Source organism: Plectropomus leopardus, chromosome 20, assembly GCF_008729295.1.
Source record: "Plectropomus leopardus isolate mb chromosome 20, YSFRI_Pleo_2.0, whole genome shotgun sequence".
NCBI lineage: Eukaryota > Metazoa > Chordata > Actinopteri > Perciformes > Serranidae > Plectropomus > Plectropomus leopardus.
The window spans coordinates 27,631,941-27,649,435 of record NC_056482.1 but is presented as its reverse complement, the minus strand read 5'-3'; the positions used below and the strand labels follow the sequence as shown (position 1 = coordinate 27,649,435).

The 17,495-nt window shown below is 39.3% G+C and overlaps 1 protein-coding gene across 4 annotated transcripts in view; it reads left to right on the top strand.

Annotated features, from left to right (window-relative positions):
* LOC121959888 (ceramide transfer protein-like) overlaps positions 1–17,031 on the top strand; it is a 28,666-nt gene extending 11,635 nt beyond the window's left edge. The window contains exons 3-17 of one of the 4 annotated variants that reach the window (XM_042509415.1): positions 3,033–3,149; positions 3,285–3,350; positions 9,409–9,516; positions 9,667–9,805; positions 11,376–11,459; positions 12,490–12,647; positions 12,852–12,944; positions 13,453–13,539; positions 13,674–13,766; positions 13,943–14,014; positions 15,440–15,535; positions 16,157–16,289; positions 16,381–16,451; positions 16,559–16,687; positions 16,808–17,031. In XM_042509415.1, the coding sequence (XP_042365349.1) occupies positions 3,033–3,149; positions 3,285–3,350; positions 9,409–9,516; positions 9,667–9,805; positions 11,376–11,459; positions 12,490–12,647; positions 12,852–12,944; positions 13,453–13,539; positions 13,674–13,766; positions 13,943–14,014; positions 15,440–15,535; positions 16,157–16,289; positions 16,381–16,451; positions 16,559–16,687; positions 16,808–16,978 (1,617 nt within the window). In that variant the 3' untranslated portion in view covers positions 16,979–17,031. The remainder of the gene's footprint in view (positions 1–3,032; positions 3,150–3,284; positions 3,351–9,408; positions 9,517–9,666; positions 9,806–11,375; positions 11,460–12,489; positions 12,648–12,851; positions 12,945–13,452; positions 13,540–13,673; positions 13,767–13,942; positions 14,015–15,439; positions 15,536–16,156; positions 16,290–16,380; positions 16,452–16,558; positions 16,688–16,807) is intronic. The other 3 variants (XM_042509416.1, XM_042509417.1, XM_042509419.1) reach the window with 3 other exon arrangements.
* Positions 17,032–17,495: the final 464 nt, after the last annotated feature.

Here is a 17,495-nt window from a genome sequence, read left to right as displayed (position 1 = left end):
TGACCCCGCAGTCCAGAGGTGATGGTCCAGAGGAATCCATTTTCTCACTCTCTTAGCAACCAAATGACACTAAAATCCCATCTGCCAAACAAACACCCTGCAGGCTGTGTGCAGGAACGCGTCAGCGCTCCCTGTAAGTTTTTAGGGCTGTTCCAAAATAGAAGTCTGGAGCCTCAAAGCTGCGTTTAGAAATATTGAGAACTGTAAGCTATTTATCAAAGTTTAAAACCTTTGAAACAAATTGAAAAATGTCCCACAAATTAAAATAAACTAATTAAAGTTGACAAGAAAATGCATTGAAAATAAGTTTTAAGCAGGGGGCATTGAAGAAAAAAAAGGTAAAAATATCCAGAAAATTATTTTGTCATTATTATGATTACTTATTTAATTATTATAACTATGTTTTTTAAATTATGTTACAGAAAATAATATACCTATTTTTTCATTTCAGTTTTCAGCACATTTTCTTTTTAATTTTTGGTTTTTTTTTTTCAGGTATTTTTCTTGTAATGTTTTGCTAATTTCTTGTCAACTTGCTCATTGCCTTTTCCGTGTTTTTATTTGATTCTGTTTAGGTTTCAAAGGGTTTCAAAGCACTCGATGTGGATATTTGCAACACATTCACATTTCTCATATTTTGTTAGTTCTGCTTGTGTATTATTCTTACCCAATTTTACAGTTTTGCTGGAACAAAAAAAATGGAAAAAGTCTTTGTTCAGGAGAAAAGCAGGCCGTTAAAGTTTTCTGCTGATTCTTGTCTTCCTCATAATAGATGGAGGGTTAAAGATGCAGCATAATTTCCTTCCTCGCGTGTGCTTCCTCTTTTTGTCTGGTTACTGGTGTTGGTTTTTGGCACACGCTGCTGCTGGTAACTTTGCAATGAGCATCTGGTTTGGAAAGCTCTCAGTATTGAACCTGATATCTGGACTTGGCCCCAGTGCCGTCCAGGTGTTGGGAAGCACAGCCAAGTCACACTCCTCCAGTAAAACCAGTTTAAAGACACCACAGTGGGCCATTTATTACTCTGCCAGCTCACTGAAGTAATACAGTTCTCTGTAATGGTTTGAGCTCACGCTGCCTCTGGATGATACTAGAGTGCAAGCTTGCAGTTTTTAACGATTAAATGCACCTTTATTAAAGCTCGTCTTGCCGAATGTGACAGTTTAATCAGTGTTATTCTTGTATTGATTAAATAGAGCTGCTAGACAGAATTAATCAATAAAATGTAATTATAGTATTTAAATTCACATCACCAGATTGATTCACTAACCCAACAAATGATAAACGAATTAAAGACACATGCAGGTGTTTATTTGAATCACTAATTATTTCTCTCTAAGTGCTAATGAAGTGAAATGAGCGACTGTAGTGGTTTTTGCAGACCCCCATAGAACAAGGTTCCTCAGCTTGCTCTGGTTGGGGGCCACTTTTGCAAAAGGAAGGAGGCTCCGGGCCAGGTGCAATAACCCCATACATGTGTCTAGGATTTAAGCACTTTTCTAGGATTTTAGGATGTTTGAAGGATTTTAGGATGTTTCTATGATTTCAGGATGTTTCGAGGACTTTAGGACATTTTTCAGATTTAGAACATTGCTCGGATTTTGGGACATTACTCAGATTTTAGAACGTTGCTCGGATTTTGGGACATTTCTCGGATTTCGGGATGTTTGTCAGATTTCTTGATTTTTCTAGGATTTCAGGACATTTCTTGGAATTTAGGATGTTTTAAGGATTTTAGGATAGTAGGGGCTTAGCTAGGACCTCTGTTGTGGGGTACAGGGGATCCTCCAGTGGAACTTTTTTGATAAACAAGCTTTATTTTGTGACTGTTTTACGCACTCTGCCACTTTATGTATATTAAAAGTACAAAACAATTCCCAGTGTGAATCACTTTATTTAATTTTGTTTAAGAAAATGGTTGGGGGACCACCCACCACCCTATTCGGGACCAGATTTGGCCTGCGGGCCGTAAGTCGATAGTCATCGCTCTATAGTAAATGATTGTACTTTTGTGCATTTACAGACAGAAATCATGTGTTTGAAGTATTGTGGCCGACATGAATGCAGAAGCGTCTTCTCTGAAGTGGTTTCTCTGCAGTCTCTGGCATTCCTGCTCGTTGAGTCTTTTCCAGTTCTTTGTCCTCCTCCAGCTGTGTCCTCAACTACACTCTGAGAAGACTCATATATCAGCCTGTTCTTTCGCTGCGATTAGACCTTGAGAGTGATTTAGCATTGTGACTCACTGTCAAGGTGTCCTCTCAGATGGACTGATGCATTTGGTAAATACTGCACAGGTAAATAACACTCCACGGCACCCCCCCCCCAGCACACACACCAATACACACACAGTCCCTGGTTACTGTCCGTGCCAGCGCAGCAGTTTCACAGCGCTGACAGTACACTCGAGGGCTATTAGGAATATGCTCCATCCTGCAAGTTGCCTTAAAAGGCCAGTTATCTGCCACATGTCCTCCTGTGGGACTGCGTCTGCAAATGCAGGCTGCTGCGCCTCTGCTACACTCTTCTTCTTTGTTTTTTAAGATATACAGATAAGCCTGCACTAAAGAAATTATTCTCCCATCACTGTGACTGTGGTGGATCGCTGTGTTTTCCAGTTGTTAAAGCCAAAGTAGAGAAGGATAAGCGTTTTTTTCTAATTCCTGAAAAAAAAGCAATTTTGGAGATGGGAGGTTTGCACCCACGTTTAAAAAGATGCATTTTAAGATGAGAAAACAGAAAGAGTCAGTGTTATTTCTGCAGAAACAGAGTTCTTCCATCGATAAAATGTCCTATTCTTTTCCGAGTCACAATCTCAGAGATTTCCACACTGAAATAGAAGAAACGTCGTCCCCGACACATCAACACGCATTTTAATGCAAGATGTAAACAAGGTGTTAACAAGGTGTCTGTCAGGTGTTGAAGGAGATAATAATGACATGCTGTTTAAAGTCTCAGCAGTGCAGTGGTATGTTTCCAATGCGGTCCAGCTAACCTTATTTTTTCTGTCCTTTTTTCGTGTGTTTATTGTTTAGCCTCATGAGTTTGACGAATGCCGGCTGGACATCAGCGTGAACGACAGCGTGTGGTACCTCAGAGCACAAGACCCAGAGCACAGACACCAGTGGATCGACTCCATTGAGCTCCACAGGGTAAGTCACGCACACTCTTAACAAACTGCTGCTACCCCCCCAAAAAAATCCTTTTTACATTCGCAACAAATAATCATCAGCCAATACACGGTTGGATTTGTGAATTTATTGCATGCATGTGTGTGTTTCTATCAGAGTGTCAGAGAGGGGAGGAGAGAGAAAGGAGGAATCCAGGGAACGATAATCGTCCCTCCACCACTGGTGCGTTTGTTGGCAAGTCTGTAGGACGTAGTGAGCGCTTTGCTTGTCTTTAGCACATCTGTAGTAGCAAGTGTGTGTTTGTGTTCATTCATTTTTAGTCCATAAAAGACATTTGCTTCGGCATGTTTGCTGTCCCACCGAGCAACAGGCGTCATTTAAACCTCGTCCCTGTTATAGACCAGCTACATATAGCTCGATTTTAGACCATATTTTAAAATAATCATTAAATACATTACTTAAAAACCTGTATTATTGACAAAAGTACTGCATACACCCGTGTAGGGATGGGGATTGAAACCCAGTTATATTGACAAGCTGGTGTTCAAGGTCGGCTTAGTTAAATGACTAAAAGGCAGAAGTAAATAAAACGTCATCATGGTGTGTTCAAATTTAACATCAAGAAAAAGAAAAATTACTTTTCGGTGAGAAACTTGAATGTTAAAGTTGTTTAGGTGAGAAATTTGTTTTCCCAGCAATATAAAAGAAACAGTCACTTCTGTTAAGAAATGTCGTCACCTCGTCTTTCCACCAAATAATAGAAAAGTATCAATAGCGGTATTGATAAAGACTTGGATCTTTAAGGAGTCTCGATAATGGTATCAATATCAATAAAAACTAACGATCGCCATCCCTACCCCCGTGTTTACTTTATGAATGTTTTTTTTTTGTCATATACAGATTCTGTTAACTCTTTCATCAAAGCTAAGACCAGACGACTACTAAACTTTCAGTTTTCAGTCTTTAATGACTGAAATCCAAACATCTAAAGACAAAAGCACATTTATTAAACGCCTTTTCAACGTTAAATCACTCAGTGGGGTTTAAACTAGCTGCGTCTCTAAGGGTGCATGACTCATGTGAAGGCTTTTGACAGAGGGCACGCTCAGCTGAAAGTTATCTGAACCTTGGACTAACAGTCGGCTCAGGGTCAGAATAATCCCTTTTCGCACATTTATCACACGGGTAACTCTGAAAAGGGTTACAGGGCTGAGAAGGCTGTGTAGATAACACTGTTATAATGATTTTCTGTGAAACATTGAGGTTAAACTGTCCTGCAGGAGAGTCAGGCAGCCCTTTCTTTCTTGCTTTGTTGTTTACCTAAAATATCAGCACAATGTGACTTTACACAGGGCTGAAAGCTTAAAGAGAAAAGCTTTGTAGCGCAGGGAGAGCAGGACTAGAGTCCATTGTGTTGAGTCAAAGTGAAGGACAAAGGAAGCAGGTTGCAGTCTGCACTGTTGACTGCTGAGTGGAAGACAATGGAGTCAAGAAAGACCCACAAATTGTTTATAGTCGTATAAACACAGCAACCAACCATCAAATATGTAAATTATGTTTTGCATCGTCGAAAAGAAGCTCGACATCTGCTAGTCGAGTATTTGTGATGTTTTTTATTCATCTGAGCGAAAGAGGAAGGAGAAAAATGATTGCACAACATCAACAAAGTTTGTTTTTTTCGCTGACTGTGTGTTTTTAGCCTAAATTTAAGCAATATCTGTCAGATGAGGAGAAGGCAGCGGCCACACCTTCAGCCCGTCTGCTTAAACACATTAAACACATGCACTCATAGTTTTAGGAAATCCCCATTCTTCCCTCTTCGCTCACTCGTCCTAGCACCGGGGAACCGCCGTGACTCAGAGCACCGCCCAACACACACACACACACACACACACACACACACACACACACACACACACACACACACACACACACACACACAGCATCCCTCCCACTATGAGTCACCACTGAAAACTCTTCTTCCTAGAAGGCCCTGCTTCCCTCTCTAACCCACATTACTCACAGCACTCAGCAGCTCAGCGTCTCCAAGGAGACACAACACGGCACCGCTAACACTTCATACAGTTTGACAAACATGTGAATATAAAAACAATTGTTTCTAGGATACTGTTTTTTTGTAAACTTTAGATGTGCAGTGACAGCCATATGGTGTAAATTCCATTCATGTAAGATCATCTTCAGACTCAGACTTTGTTTGTGTAGCACTTTTCATACAGATGAACTGTAACACAAAGTGCTTTATACAATAACACCAAAATCTACCCCAACCCCCCAAACACACGCGCACACACATGCAAAAGCATGTAAATAAAAACAAAAAATTTCACTCATTGAAACCAGGAATTGAGGAAACGCAGCCATAAATGAGGAAACACCAGAGGCAGGATAAAACCAATAGATAAAAGATGAAAAAGTACATAAATAAGAAATCAGATAAAAGGATTAATAAATAACATAATAATAGCAATAAAAATAAATAAATAAGTAGATGAGTAATTGGTAAAATATGTTAAAAAATAAATTAAAAAAGAGGTATATTAAGGATAAAAACAGAAAGTAAAATTGATAAATATGTAAAAATAATAAAATGATTAAGAAACTAATAAAACTGTAAACCAGACCAAAATATATAAATAGTCAATAAATAAATAAAGTTCAATTAAAAGGTAGGTCTTGAGTTTGACTTGAAATATCAACCCCCTCTGCTGCCCTCAGGTCTGCATTTTTAATTTTCTTACCATAAAAAGTTAATTTAATGTATTTTATTTAGGACACATTAATCATCATTTCTGTAAGTGTGCCAGTGTCAGCCAGCTGGCTCATTTTAACTGTAGTCCTTTTGGCAAGATGTTGTGAAAGCTGTGAAATGATCAAATTCACACAAAAACAGCAGCAGAACATCATAAAGACAGCAACAGCTACAAAAAACAGGAACGCCGGAGACAACGCGAGCCATACGGAGCAACAACAGCAGAGCAACAATACAAAACAATAACACAACAACAACATAAAGCACAAACAGTCACACATGCAACATGAACCAACAACACAAAACTAACGTGCAGGCATGCAGAGCAGCAATAAACCAACAAGAAAAAGCAATGACAAATTATCTTTTATAACTTTTATAACTGTCTCTACATCCTGACAGTAGAACTTGAGTCATCTGTGGAAAAAAATCACGTTCCTCTGACTCCTCCCAGTCCTACTTTCATTTTCTTTAAAAGTGAACATAAGCTTTTTGTCGTTGGTCTTCTTCTGTGGAATTGAAAGCAAGAGTTTCATCGTTCTTCTTTTTGTCTTTGCTGAGTGTGCTTTGGTGACCGTGCAGCTTGTGCGTGAGCATTGATTGACACTTCGTCAGGGACTCCTCCCGGCTCTGATTGGTTGTTTTCATTCAGGGGATTCTCGCAAATGTCATTAGGAAGAAACCAGAGAAACCTGCATTTTTGACTTAGTCAGAGATTATTTGTCTCATGTACTACTGTCAGGATTTAGTGAAAGTTATTAATTATTTTCTGTAATATTTGCTGAAAAAACTGCGTATTGATACTTTAAAGCTGTTTCTCAATGTTTCTTAGTTTGATTTGTTTTGTCATTTTTTGTTTAATCTTTGAATTTCCAGCTCAGCTCCTACAATAAGTCCCAAATACACAGTGCAAACAAAACTATTTATACAGAAAAAATGCCCCATTGAAACATATTCAAAGTACAACTTTTGGTCCCACAGCCATCAAAGCATAAAAATACACATTGCATTATTTCTTTCATTCAGTGTTGCTGCTAATCATTCACATATCTCAGGCTGTGATAACGGAAAAACTGCTTTGCATGTAGTATATTAACAACATTTTTTTCATCTAAAAACAAAGTGGCATCATGACAAAAACCCAGCATTTTAAGAGTTAAAATTCTGAAAATGATTTAATAATTATAGTAATTATTAAAATATTTGATGTTAAGGATTCGGACTCAAAAGTCAACCTTGATTTTTTTTTTTAAAGTGCATTTTGTGTGTAGAGTGATGCCAGCGTACCTAATATTAAAGCAGGCGTTAAGGGTTAAATATGACAATAGACATTTGAAGCGTTGTTTGAAAACCTCAATATTAGCTTCAAATGTCAAATAATAATGAATTGTATGCGGTGCAGTCCTGCTGAAAATCAGCTCTTTGACTTGGATAGGTGTGTTTCTGCTCTGGGCAGCTTTTTATCAGCACCAGCCTTTGTGTCTCCTTTTGTCCGCGGTCAGTCGTGTGTGTGTGCTCTTGGGCTTTAATCACCGGACATACAGTACAAACACACACAGCTACTCAGTATTTGTATATGCACGTGTGTCCGTATTACCATACAGTTGAGGGAGGAGACACAGCTGCTGATAAATGTTACTTTTACTCCTTTTTTCTTTTCTGATTTTATCAAAAGTGTAACTGCAGCTAAACCTCCTCTTGCTTTGACTCTTGTTGTCATCAGACAGTGAGACAGTGCAATCTGCGCTGATGGAGTCAGTGTGGTAGCAGTATGTTGGCTAAAGGGCAAGCGGCGCTGATTGAAACCCATGTGAACACAAGCGGAGTTACTTCTGGTCGTTGACCGACAGTTACCCCTGCCGCTCACTAATGCCGGTCACGTGCGTTGATGCTTAATGCCCCCTGGTGGTGGACAGAGGAAGTGTCTCTTAAAGGGAAAGGTCTCCTCTCCGCTGTCACGGAGCGTCTATTTTGAGGGTCGGGCTGTTATGTAAGAGGAGAGGGGAACCAGCCCGGTTTACAGGAAGCCATGTGATGTTTCGGTTGTGTTGCCATGGTCACGGCATCTGTGTCATGTTGTGCTGCTGATGAGGTCACTGCATGCTGTAGAAATGTGGATATTTTTAAGGTTTTCTCAAAAGCTGTTTTTGTTGTTTCTAAAAGGAGTTCAACCTTTAGCACATATTTGGAAGTGAGAGGTTTCAGAGGTGTATTTTGTACTTAAAGAAAAGAGAAGATAATTGTTGATGCTGTAATCAAACAAAAACGTTAAAGAAAGAACAGATGGCACACAACAATGAGAACACTTCAGATCAGATGGATAGAAAAGAGATTTAGATTTAGGGATTCAAAAAAATAGGCCCCACCGTGATGTGTTAATAGTGAGTTCATTGTCTCAAACACGTTTTCTTTTCTTTTCTTTTTCTAAACTTTTTATTTTTCATTTTCACAAGAAGGAACGTTCCCTGACATATAGGCCTTTATATGAAATGATAATAATTTTAAAGATGCAAACTCTGCTCTGGCCTGGGATTGAACCAGGGATCTTCTTGCTGGGAGGCAGCAGCACTAACCATGACACCACTGTGTCGTCCAGGTTCAATGGTGACTCGAAATTAAACTTATGTGACTGTGAGCGTGAAAGGTTGTCTGTCTAAATGTGTCGGCTCTGTGACAGTCTGGCGAGAGTCCAGGGTGTATGACAGCTGGAATTGGCTCCAGCGAGGACAAATGGTTACGGACAATGAATGAATAATAGTAATGATAATTTAAAAAAAACAAAAAGACAGAAATTTCCTTTAAAGCAGGGTCAAATGCATCTGTTTCACTCAAACTCTCCCCTCTGACAACATTTGCAGACAATATTTCCATATTATTGTGGAAATACAGCTCTCATAGCAGCAGTTAGCCCTGCAGCAACAATGCTGCCTGTGTGAACACTGCAAGCGTGCAAGATGCTGCAGATTGCTGTCACGAGCTGCTCGCAGATGCAGCGTTTTCCAGACGTTTGCCTCGAGCTTTGCTGTGTAGCACAAAACTGATGCGACACAACAGAAAAACATGAGCCACTGCCATCAGTGAATTCCAACTTATTTGCTGATAGTCTGATTGCAGTCAACAAGGCGAACATCGGCGATGTTCAGCCGATGAATGGGTGGATCCCTGTTAAGGTCAACATAAGGGGCCATCCAGTGGCTGAGTGGATAAAGCAGGTGCTCCATGAATGAAGGCACTGCCTTTGCCACAACAGCCACAGGTTCAATTCCAGCTCACAGCCCCTTGCTGCATGTCATCCCCCCTCTCCTACCTCCACACCATTGATCTGTCCTATCTAATAAAAGCAAATATGCCAATGAAATAAAAACAATCAATTTAAGTGAAGGATCAGTAGTAGTTTGGCTTTTGTTTTTTGTCACTGCTTATTTCAGTTATAATGTATAAAGTTTGGCTACTCAGTGACGACGCATCTGTGTGTCTTTTTTGTCTCTGCACCTTTGGGTTTCTTCACAGGTTGATTCTGGATACGGCTCAGAGTCCAGTCTGCGGAGACATGGCTCCATGCTGTCTCTCACATCAGCCACCAGCGGCTTCTCTGCCACCTCCACATCCTCCTTCAAGGTGAGCGCTCTGCTTCATGTTTACATTGGCTTCAGTTTTGTTTCTGCACACATAACACTTTTTCGGCTGTTTTTTAGGCACACGCACACACGCTGTTAATGTTGTCAGAACAGTTGAATTTTGAGCCTAACTGCTCTGTCGTCTCTTCAGAAGGGCCACAGCCTGAGAGAGAAGCTGGCAGAGATGGAGACCTTCAGAGATATCTTGTGCAGACAGGTGGACACGCTTCAGAAGTACTTCGATAGCTGCTCAGACGCCGTGTCCAAGGACGAGCTGCAGAGGGATAAAAGTAAGACACCATCGCTGTTGACCAGCTGCTGCTCTGGAGGGATCAGATTTGTGTGTTTTTAGAAGTGCAATTAAGAATTAAGAATTCACGATTGTTTTTGACTATAAAAAAAAGCTCTATCTAATAGCATTCTGGGTTAACCCTTTCAAACCTGGATTGTCATTAAAGAAAAACTTGGCAAGGAAAGTCCCAGAAATTGTCAAAAACAAACAAACAAACAAACAAAACAAAAAACAACAGTAGATCTGGAAAAATATTTTTTTAAAACCTGGATTGACGTGACTTTTCTTGTGCTACAAAATAATTTGATTTTTTTCAAAAACATGGTGAAAAAATCAAAAAGCAGCTTGGCAAGAAATGTCCCAGAAATTGAGGAAAAATCAGTTGATTTGGAAAATTGTTTTGTTTTTGTTTTGATTTCCAGTGAACCATTTTTGAAATTATCATAATTTATTGAAATCATTTTTATAATATTATTAATTTTTAGGGGTCATTACATTGTGTTTATTTTATTTATTTAGTTATTTATTTTAATTTTGTTTTTTTTATTTTTAATTTTCATGTAATCTTCTTGTTCTTTTTATTGATTTCTTGCTCATCTTTGGGTCATTTCTTCCTTAGTGCTTATTGCCTTTTTCTCATGTCTGAAAGAAATCAAGCCAGTTTGCCCAGGTTTTAAAGGGTTAACTTAGAGCTGAAATGATCAATTGCGTGATTAAAAATCAATTTAAAAACCATCTTGGTAATAGCTTCAGTTATATAAAACTTGATTACAGGTGATTTGGCTTCTCTTCATGCCGTCGTCATCGATCTGATGAAAAAACAAACTACAAATGACTTGAATTGGATTTGAAGAAGAAAGTTTTACATCCAATCAAAGAAATAATCTTAACAAATAAATGTGTTGTGGTCTCAACCGGTCTCGATTAAAAATGCAGAGTCCGCTACGTGCGAGACTGAGACAAGACCAACACACCTGAATGCATAGACTCTTATTTATCTTTTACAAAATTTTTTAATCCAAAATGATATTAAAAGAATTTCAGTAAAATTGTGGGAACCAAAAATGAGAACGAATTTAAAATACTCCCCCAGGACCCTGGCATGTCTAAAAGGATCTTTGTTTTGCCTATTCAGCGTATGGATTCTGAAAATATTTGGCGTTTAGAGAAAACTGTGTCTCGTCTGGAATGCGTCAGTGTGTGTGCCGTGACTCAGACGGCGGTTATTCTACGAGCCCCCTCAGCCTCACCCCATCTTGGCTGGCTGAACGTTTGCTGATGGCAGCCTGCGCCCGGCGCCTGTGGATGACCGCAGTGAATGAAGCCCTGCTTTTGTTCTCCTCACCTCCCTCTCTCCGCTCCTCTCGCTCTCTCCATTCTGAAGATGAAACCAGACCATTGTCATGTTGTCCAGCACAGCAGAGTTCTGTCAGTCTGATGGTGCGCAACTTGTGAATGGGCCACAAGGCGCCGCCCTGCCCGGAGCGCTGGACGACTCTCGGCAGGCTCCTGCGAGAAGACTTTTGAGTGTAACAGCTACCTGAAACTTTATTTATTTATTTTTTCAGTCGTGGAGGATGACGAGGACGATTTCCCCAACACCCGGACGGATGGAGAGTTTCTGCACAACAACAACGGCAGCAAAGAAAAATGTGAGTAATGCAGAAATATTCATGACTTCAAGGCTAGAAGTTTGGAAAAACAGCGCTAGGTTTCTTATCTGAAATAACCACAACTTTTGCCAAAATAATTGTGTTTATAAGAAAATATATTTTTATGCCTTTAAAATGGTTGTTTTTCTTGTGGAAAATATATACCATAAAACTTCAAATAAAAGCCTAATCCAAATAATATGCCGGTCCCTTTTACCATACCGGTGTGGTGACATGTTTTGACAAGTAAAGGTCTGTCTTAACTCGAGGTTCGTCTCGTTGCCATGCAGTTCATCTTTATACTAGTTCTTCGGATGTATAAAACTAGATTATTGGCTAACCGCTGGAGTTAACGTTAGTTAACTGCTTAGATCGTTCATACAAAATCTATATATTTTAAACTTTAATCCATTTAAACATACTACTCACAATATCAGCTTGGTGATATTCTCACAATTCAATCATTCAGTTAAACTACTGAAACTGTCAACACCTAAAAAAAAACCAGTATTTCCAGCATAGTAAACAACAGAAATGCAAAAAAGAGATTAGTATACGTAGAAGACTGTTTTTTTAAAAAAAGGTTGGAAAAAATGTCCATAGAACTTTATTCATAATTATCATTATTAGATAAGTAAAGTTATTTTAAGATTTTGGGTCATTTCTTGCTTTTTTTTCTTTTTTTACGTCTTTTTCTTGTGCTGAGGTAATTTCTTCTTTTGCTCATTACCTTCTTCCCACATTTTTTTTTTTTTTAGTAAAACAATAAATACCTTGATTTCATTTCCCATCTTTGCTGAGCAACAGTTTTGTGTGAAAGGAAATAAAAGCCCGTCCCAAATATAAGCCTGTTGAGTTCAGTGATTTAAGCAAATAATAGCCAGGAAGTTTTACGGTATACTCGACTGTGATGCGCACTGACACGAGAATAAAAGCAAATATTTGGTTAGAAATTGACCTAACGCTTCGTATAGATTTGGTGTTTGTTACACGGGCGTTTGTTTTAGTCCCACGCTCCTCTTCTGTGCAGTGTTCCAGTCCTTGAGTCCCAAAGGAATCAATGGCATAGACTTTAAGGGTGAGGCCATCACATTCAAGGCCACCACGGCCGGGATCTTGGCCACTCTGTCCCACTGTATCGACCTCATGGTGAAGAGAGAAGACAGCTGGCAGAAGAGACTGGACAAGGTGTGTAACATCGGCCGGGTGTCATCTGCTCGCTGTAAAGAGTCTGCGTTACATGATTTTTATTTGTCAGACAACAGAAGTGATTGTTTTTCTCTCCGCTCGAGTGAAGCAGCTGTTTGCACAAATAAAGATTGCAGGAGAGAAAGTTGCTGTAGGATACTCTTTTTGTGTTTTTTTCCACAATTGTTATTGTTGTGTTTGCAGGAGATGGAGAAACGGCGAAGAATAGAGGAAAGCTATAAGTCAGCCCTCAATGAGTTGAAGAAAAAGTCTCACTTTGGAGGTCCAGATTATGAGGTAGAGTAAAATTCACCCACAGCACCGCCTCCCAAATGAAGCATCGGTGACAAAGTCTGTTTGATTGCATTGTTTTGTCCTAAATGGGGATGCACAATTTATAAATATTGTCCAAGTCACAAAATGCCGAAGTGCAACATCCAGATTGCAAGAGCTGAAATTTTTTGATGAAGGTAAAATGTGTCACAATCATCCAGAGGGGTCCTCAGAGTAACTGCCGGAGGGGCCCTTAATGATTGTTTGGTATTTTAATTACAGTTTTAATTAAGTTTTTTTCCCATAAAAATTAATGCTTTTCTTTTTTTTAAAAAGAACAAACGCAGCAGATTTTCATCCATCCTCTAAGTGGTTCGAACAGAAACGCATTTTGAACAGATTCGGACAGAGAAAGTGCGATGCAACATGATGGTCGGGAGCTCGATTGCTCTTTGGACGCGGCGTGATGCAGCATGGATTTAGTGATGTTTAAGAACTTTTAAGTAACGTTCCCTCTTCGATTTGTCGACAGGAGGGTCCGAACAGCCTCATTAATGAGGACGAGTTTTTTGATGCAGTTGAAGCTGCTCTCGACAGACAGGACAAAATCGAAGAACAGGTAAGCAAAAAAAAAAAACAAAAACAAAAAACTGCTGTGATGTTTTGATTAAAAAACATGTGGTACGTAATTAAAAACAGCTAATTAAAACATTTTTTCACAATTTTTTGTATTTAAATTCTGTTTGTGTCCAGTCTCACACTGAGAAGACGAGGATACAGAGATCCAGCCCCGTCCCCCCTGGAGACGTCTATTCCAGCTCCGGCACGCACAGATTTTCTGAAAAGGTAATCCAACCTTTTACTGACTTCCATCATTCCTCCTCGTCCTCCTCCATAACTTCCTAATTTTTCTCATTTCACACTTCTTTCATTTTTACTTCACACATCCTTTTGTGTAACTTTGTTTCTTCCTCTCCTCATTTTTTTCATCCATCACTCCTTGGCTCTCATCGTCCCTGTAGCCTCATAGTCAGTCCTCCTCTGCTCTGATAGTCAGCGCCCCTCCTCACGATGTCCACAGATTCAGCGCAGAGGTAACTCACTGTCCAGACTCGAGCAGTCCGTCACCCCTCCTCTGTGTTTCGCCCGTCTGCACTAAACATCACATGTGCATGACCGTAACCCGTCACTGTGTAATACACACACTGCACCAGCAACAAGACTACAAGGTCTATTATGTAACAAGAGTTCAGATATTAATAATAATAGTAATACAGTTGATTAAAACAGAGACTTTTGAAAATATTTCCACATCTTTATTTATTTGTGGCAGCCTGCCACAATTAAAACATCTCCTGCCACTTATTAATTTTATGATTTTGAAATGCACCGTTCACAACGAGCGCTGTCGGATTTCTTCACGCTGTTAGGCCGCAGAACACAGACGGCACAGCAGAGCGTCGGGTGCAGTGAAAGTGAAACTTAACTCTTCATTGAGTCTGAACGTCAGCAGCAGCTGCTCCTCTCATCCATCAGTATGATCAGCTCTGAGCAGATCCACACATCTATTATTCACTCAGCGACCCAAACTCTTCGAAATGCTGCTGAAACCGCGATGAGTTTCACTCGCTCTGCACTCACAGACCCTCAAAAACACCCAAATGTAGAAAGAGGACACAGAATAATAAAAAAGGAACACGCACGCACAAAAGAAAACATTTCGGGGGTTGTGGTTTCGTCTAGTAGACAATCTGCTTCCTGTTTACACCGACACACACATACGCAGTGTCAGTGATTGGTCAGTGTTTTCAGGCGTATTTGTTAGGGCAGAGATTATTTCTGAAGTAGTGCTTACACGCTCAAGTTTATTGAATTTCAAATTCAAAACACAAAACCACCTCACAGATAACCCAAAAACTCAATTCCAAATCTTCACCATAGAATAGAAAAAAACAAAATGGTAAAATAGTAATAAAATAAAACAGGTAAACATTGACTAATACTAAAAGATCAAAGTAAAATGCAGTTTTTTGTTGCTGTTTGTTTTTGTTCGTATGTTTTGTTTTTTTCTCACTGTATGTGTTGTTGTTGTTGTTGTTGTTGTTGTTAGTGGTGATGGACTCCTATTGTTGCTGCTGCTGTTATGTTTCATGTATTGTGTCCCCTATCGTTATCCTTATCCCCATATCCTTTGTCGTATATTATTCATGTAGCTCATATATGCAGATTTTTGTTTTCAGAGGTTACTTGATTGTAGTTTTGGCTTAAAGTCAATATGATTTAACAAAGTTTTTCTGTTAATATAACATAAAACGCTGCTTCCTCAGATGTGCTCAGTATAGATTATACAGAAAGGTCGTCAGGTGCAGCTTCTGCGTCATTGTTTCAGTTGTCGTCTCTGTTTTTTCTCTCCGCACACACTGACTCCATTATGCCATGATGGTATATGAGGGCCTCTCCATGTTGTCATTACATAATCGATCTCACATGCTCTTTCTGTCCCCGGCCTTGTGTTACAGGTGGAGGAGATGGTGCAGAATCACATGACCTACTCCCTGCAGGATGTCGGTGGAGACGCCAACTGGCAGCTGGTTGTGGAAGAGGGAGAAATGAAGGTATGCGGAGGATTTTATCTGAAACATAACACAAGTTTCTGTAACTGTATATCACATGATAGAGCATAGAGCACTAGATTGTGAAATTTAAATTTAATTTGTTCTTAAAATAACAGCTATCTGAAATTTAGCACTGGACCACAATATTTTTCAGAAATCCTGATCAAAGCTTACTCAGTGCGTAGCTGCTCAGGAGTATAAGCAATAATCTCAACTTAGAAAGAGAAACCCTGAACTGCATTGGCCGTATTGATTTTCAGAGGAGAACAGAACGTTTTGAGCGTCTTCACAGCTCATATTTTGTCTTTACAATTCAGCCTCCATTACTCAGCTCTCAAGGAAAGGGGGGGCAAACACAGAAAACAAGGAAATTTATTATTTCCGGTATTCGGGTACACATGTCCTTCCAGAGACATTTATTTGTATAATTCATCTTAAACCACATTGATGTTAATTAACACAAGACACAGAAAGCATGATATTAATAAACATGAATATTAATAATTAAATCGAAGGTATAATTGCCATTTATGACAGCTACAACATGTGCACACATACATACATAAAATGTGACTATAAAATTATATTACTTAAATTAGTTGTGTGTGTGCGTGCTCGTAGGTGTACAGGAGAGAGGTGGAAGAAAATGGGATTGTTTTGGACCCGCTGAAGGCCACTCACTCAGTTAAAGGGGTGACTGGTCATGAGGTCTGCCACTACTTTTGGGACACTGCCTATCGCAACGACTGGGAGAGTAAGTCTTTTGAATCAGTGCTAGTGTACATATATTTTCAACAATATTTATAACTTTTTTAAAATACTCCCATGTTCTCTGCCTCTTTCAGCCACCATTGAAAACTTCAATGTTGTGGAGACACTTTCGGACAATGCAGTAATTGTTTATCAAACGCACAAGGTAAGAGCAGCAAGACCATAAACAACATCGCAATACTTATTCGACAGTGGAGATTTGTCGTTGTTTATGATGTGTTGGATGTGAAATAAAGATAATCTTTGTTGCAGAGGGTGTGGCCTGCATCTCAGAGGGACGTGCTGTACCTGTCTGCCATGAGAAAGATCATTGCCAACAATGAGAATGACCCAGACACCTGGCTGGTCTGCAACTTCTCTGTGGATCACGACGATGCACAGGTGAGTTATTGAGTCCCTTCAGATCCAATTTAGATTTCAGACTCCATGAGAAGAATTAATGGAGATTCTAAATGACTCCAAATTCTGCTTCTCTTAATTCTCTGTCCTGACTTCCCACAGCCAAGCAACAGGTGTGTCCGTGCCAAAATCAACATTGGCATGATCTGTCAGACTCTGGTCAGCCCACCAGAGGGAGACAAAGAGATCAGCAGAGACAACATCCTGTGTAAAATCACCTACGTCGCCAATGGTGAGTATTTATGTCTTCATTTGGCTTCGGTTGACTTTTAAATTCAGACCTAAAAAGTGCTGAGTGTCTTCAAAAGTCCAAAATTGACGCACAAAATCGTAGTATAGTATAGTATGTCGCCGAAAATAGCATAAAAATGTATTTGTGTAGTGTATCATCCTAAAAAGCAAGAAAATTGCAAAAAAAACATACTATAGAAAGTAAAAAGATCATAAAAGGATCATAAAACTCTCAAAATGTCATATTTTAGCATGTCAAAAATATGGTAAAATATGATATGCATGTGAGAAAAAAAATCAAAAAATGCCAAATACATCATATTTTAGCATGTTTAAAAAAGGCCAAAAATTGCATGCTATAGTATGGCTGAAATCTCAAATTTTGACATTTGCAAAAAGTGGCTGGAAATGCCTTATTATAGCTCATAGAGACGCGAAATAGCATAGCATGTGGAAAAAAGAATCAAAAATGCCAAAAACGTCACATTTAAGCATGTCAAAAATATGGACGAAAATCGCATGCTATAGTATGGCGAAAATCTCAAATTTTGACATTTTC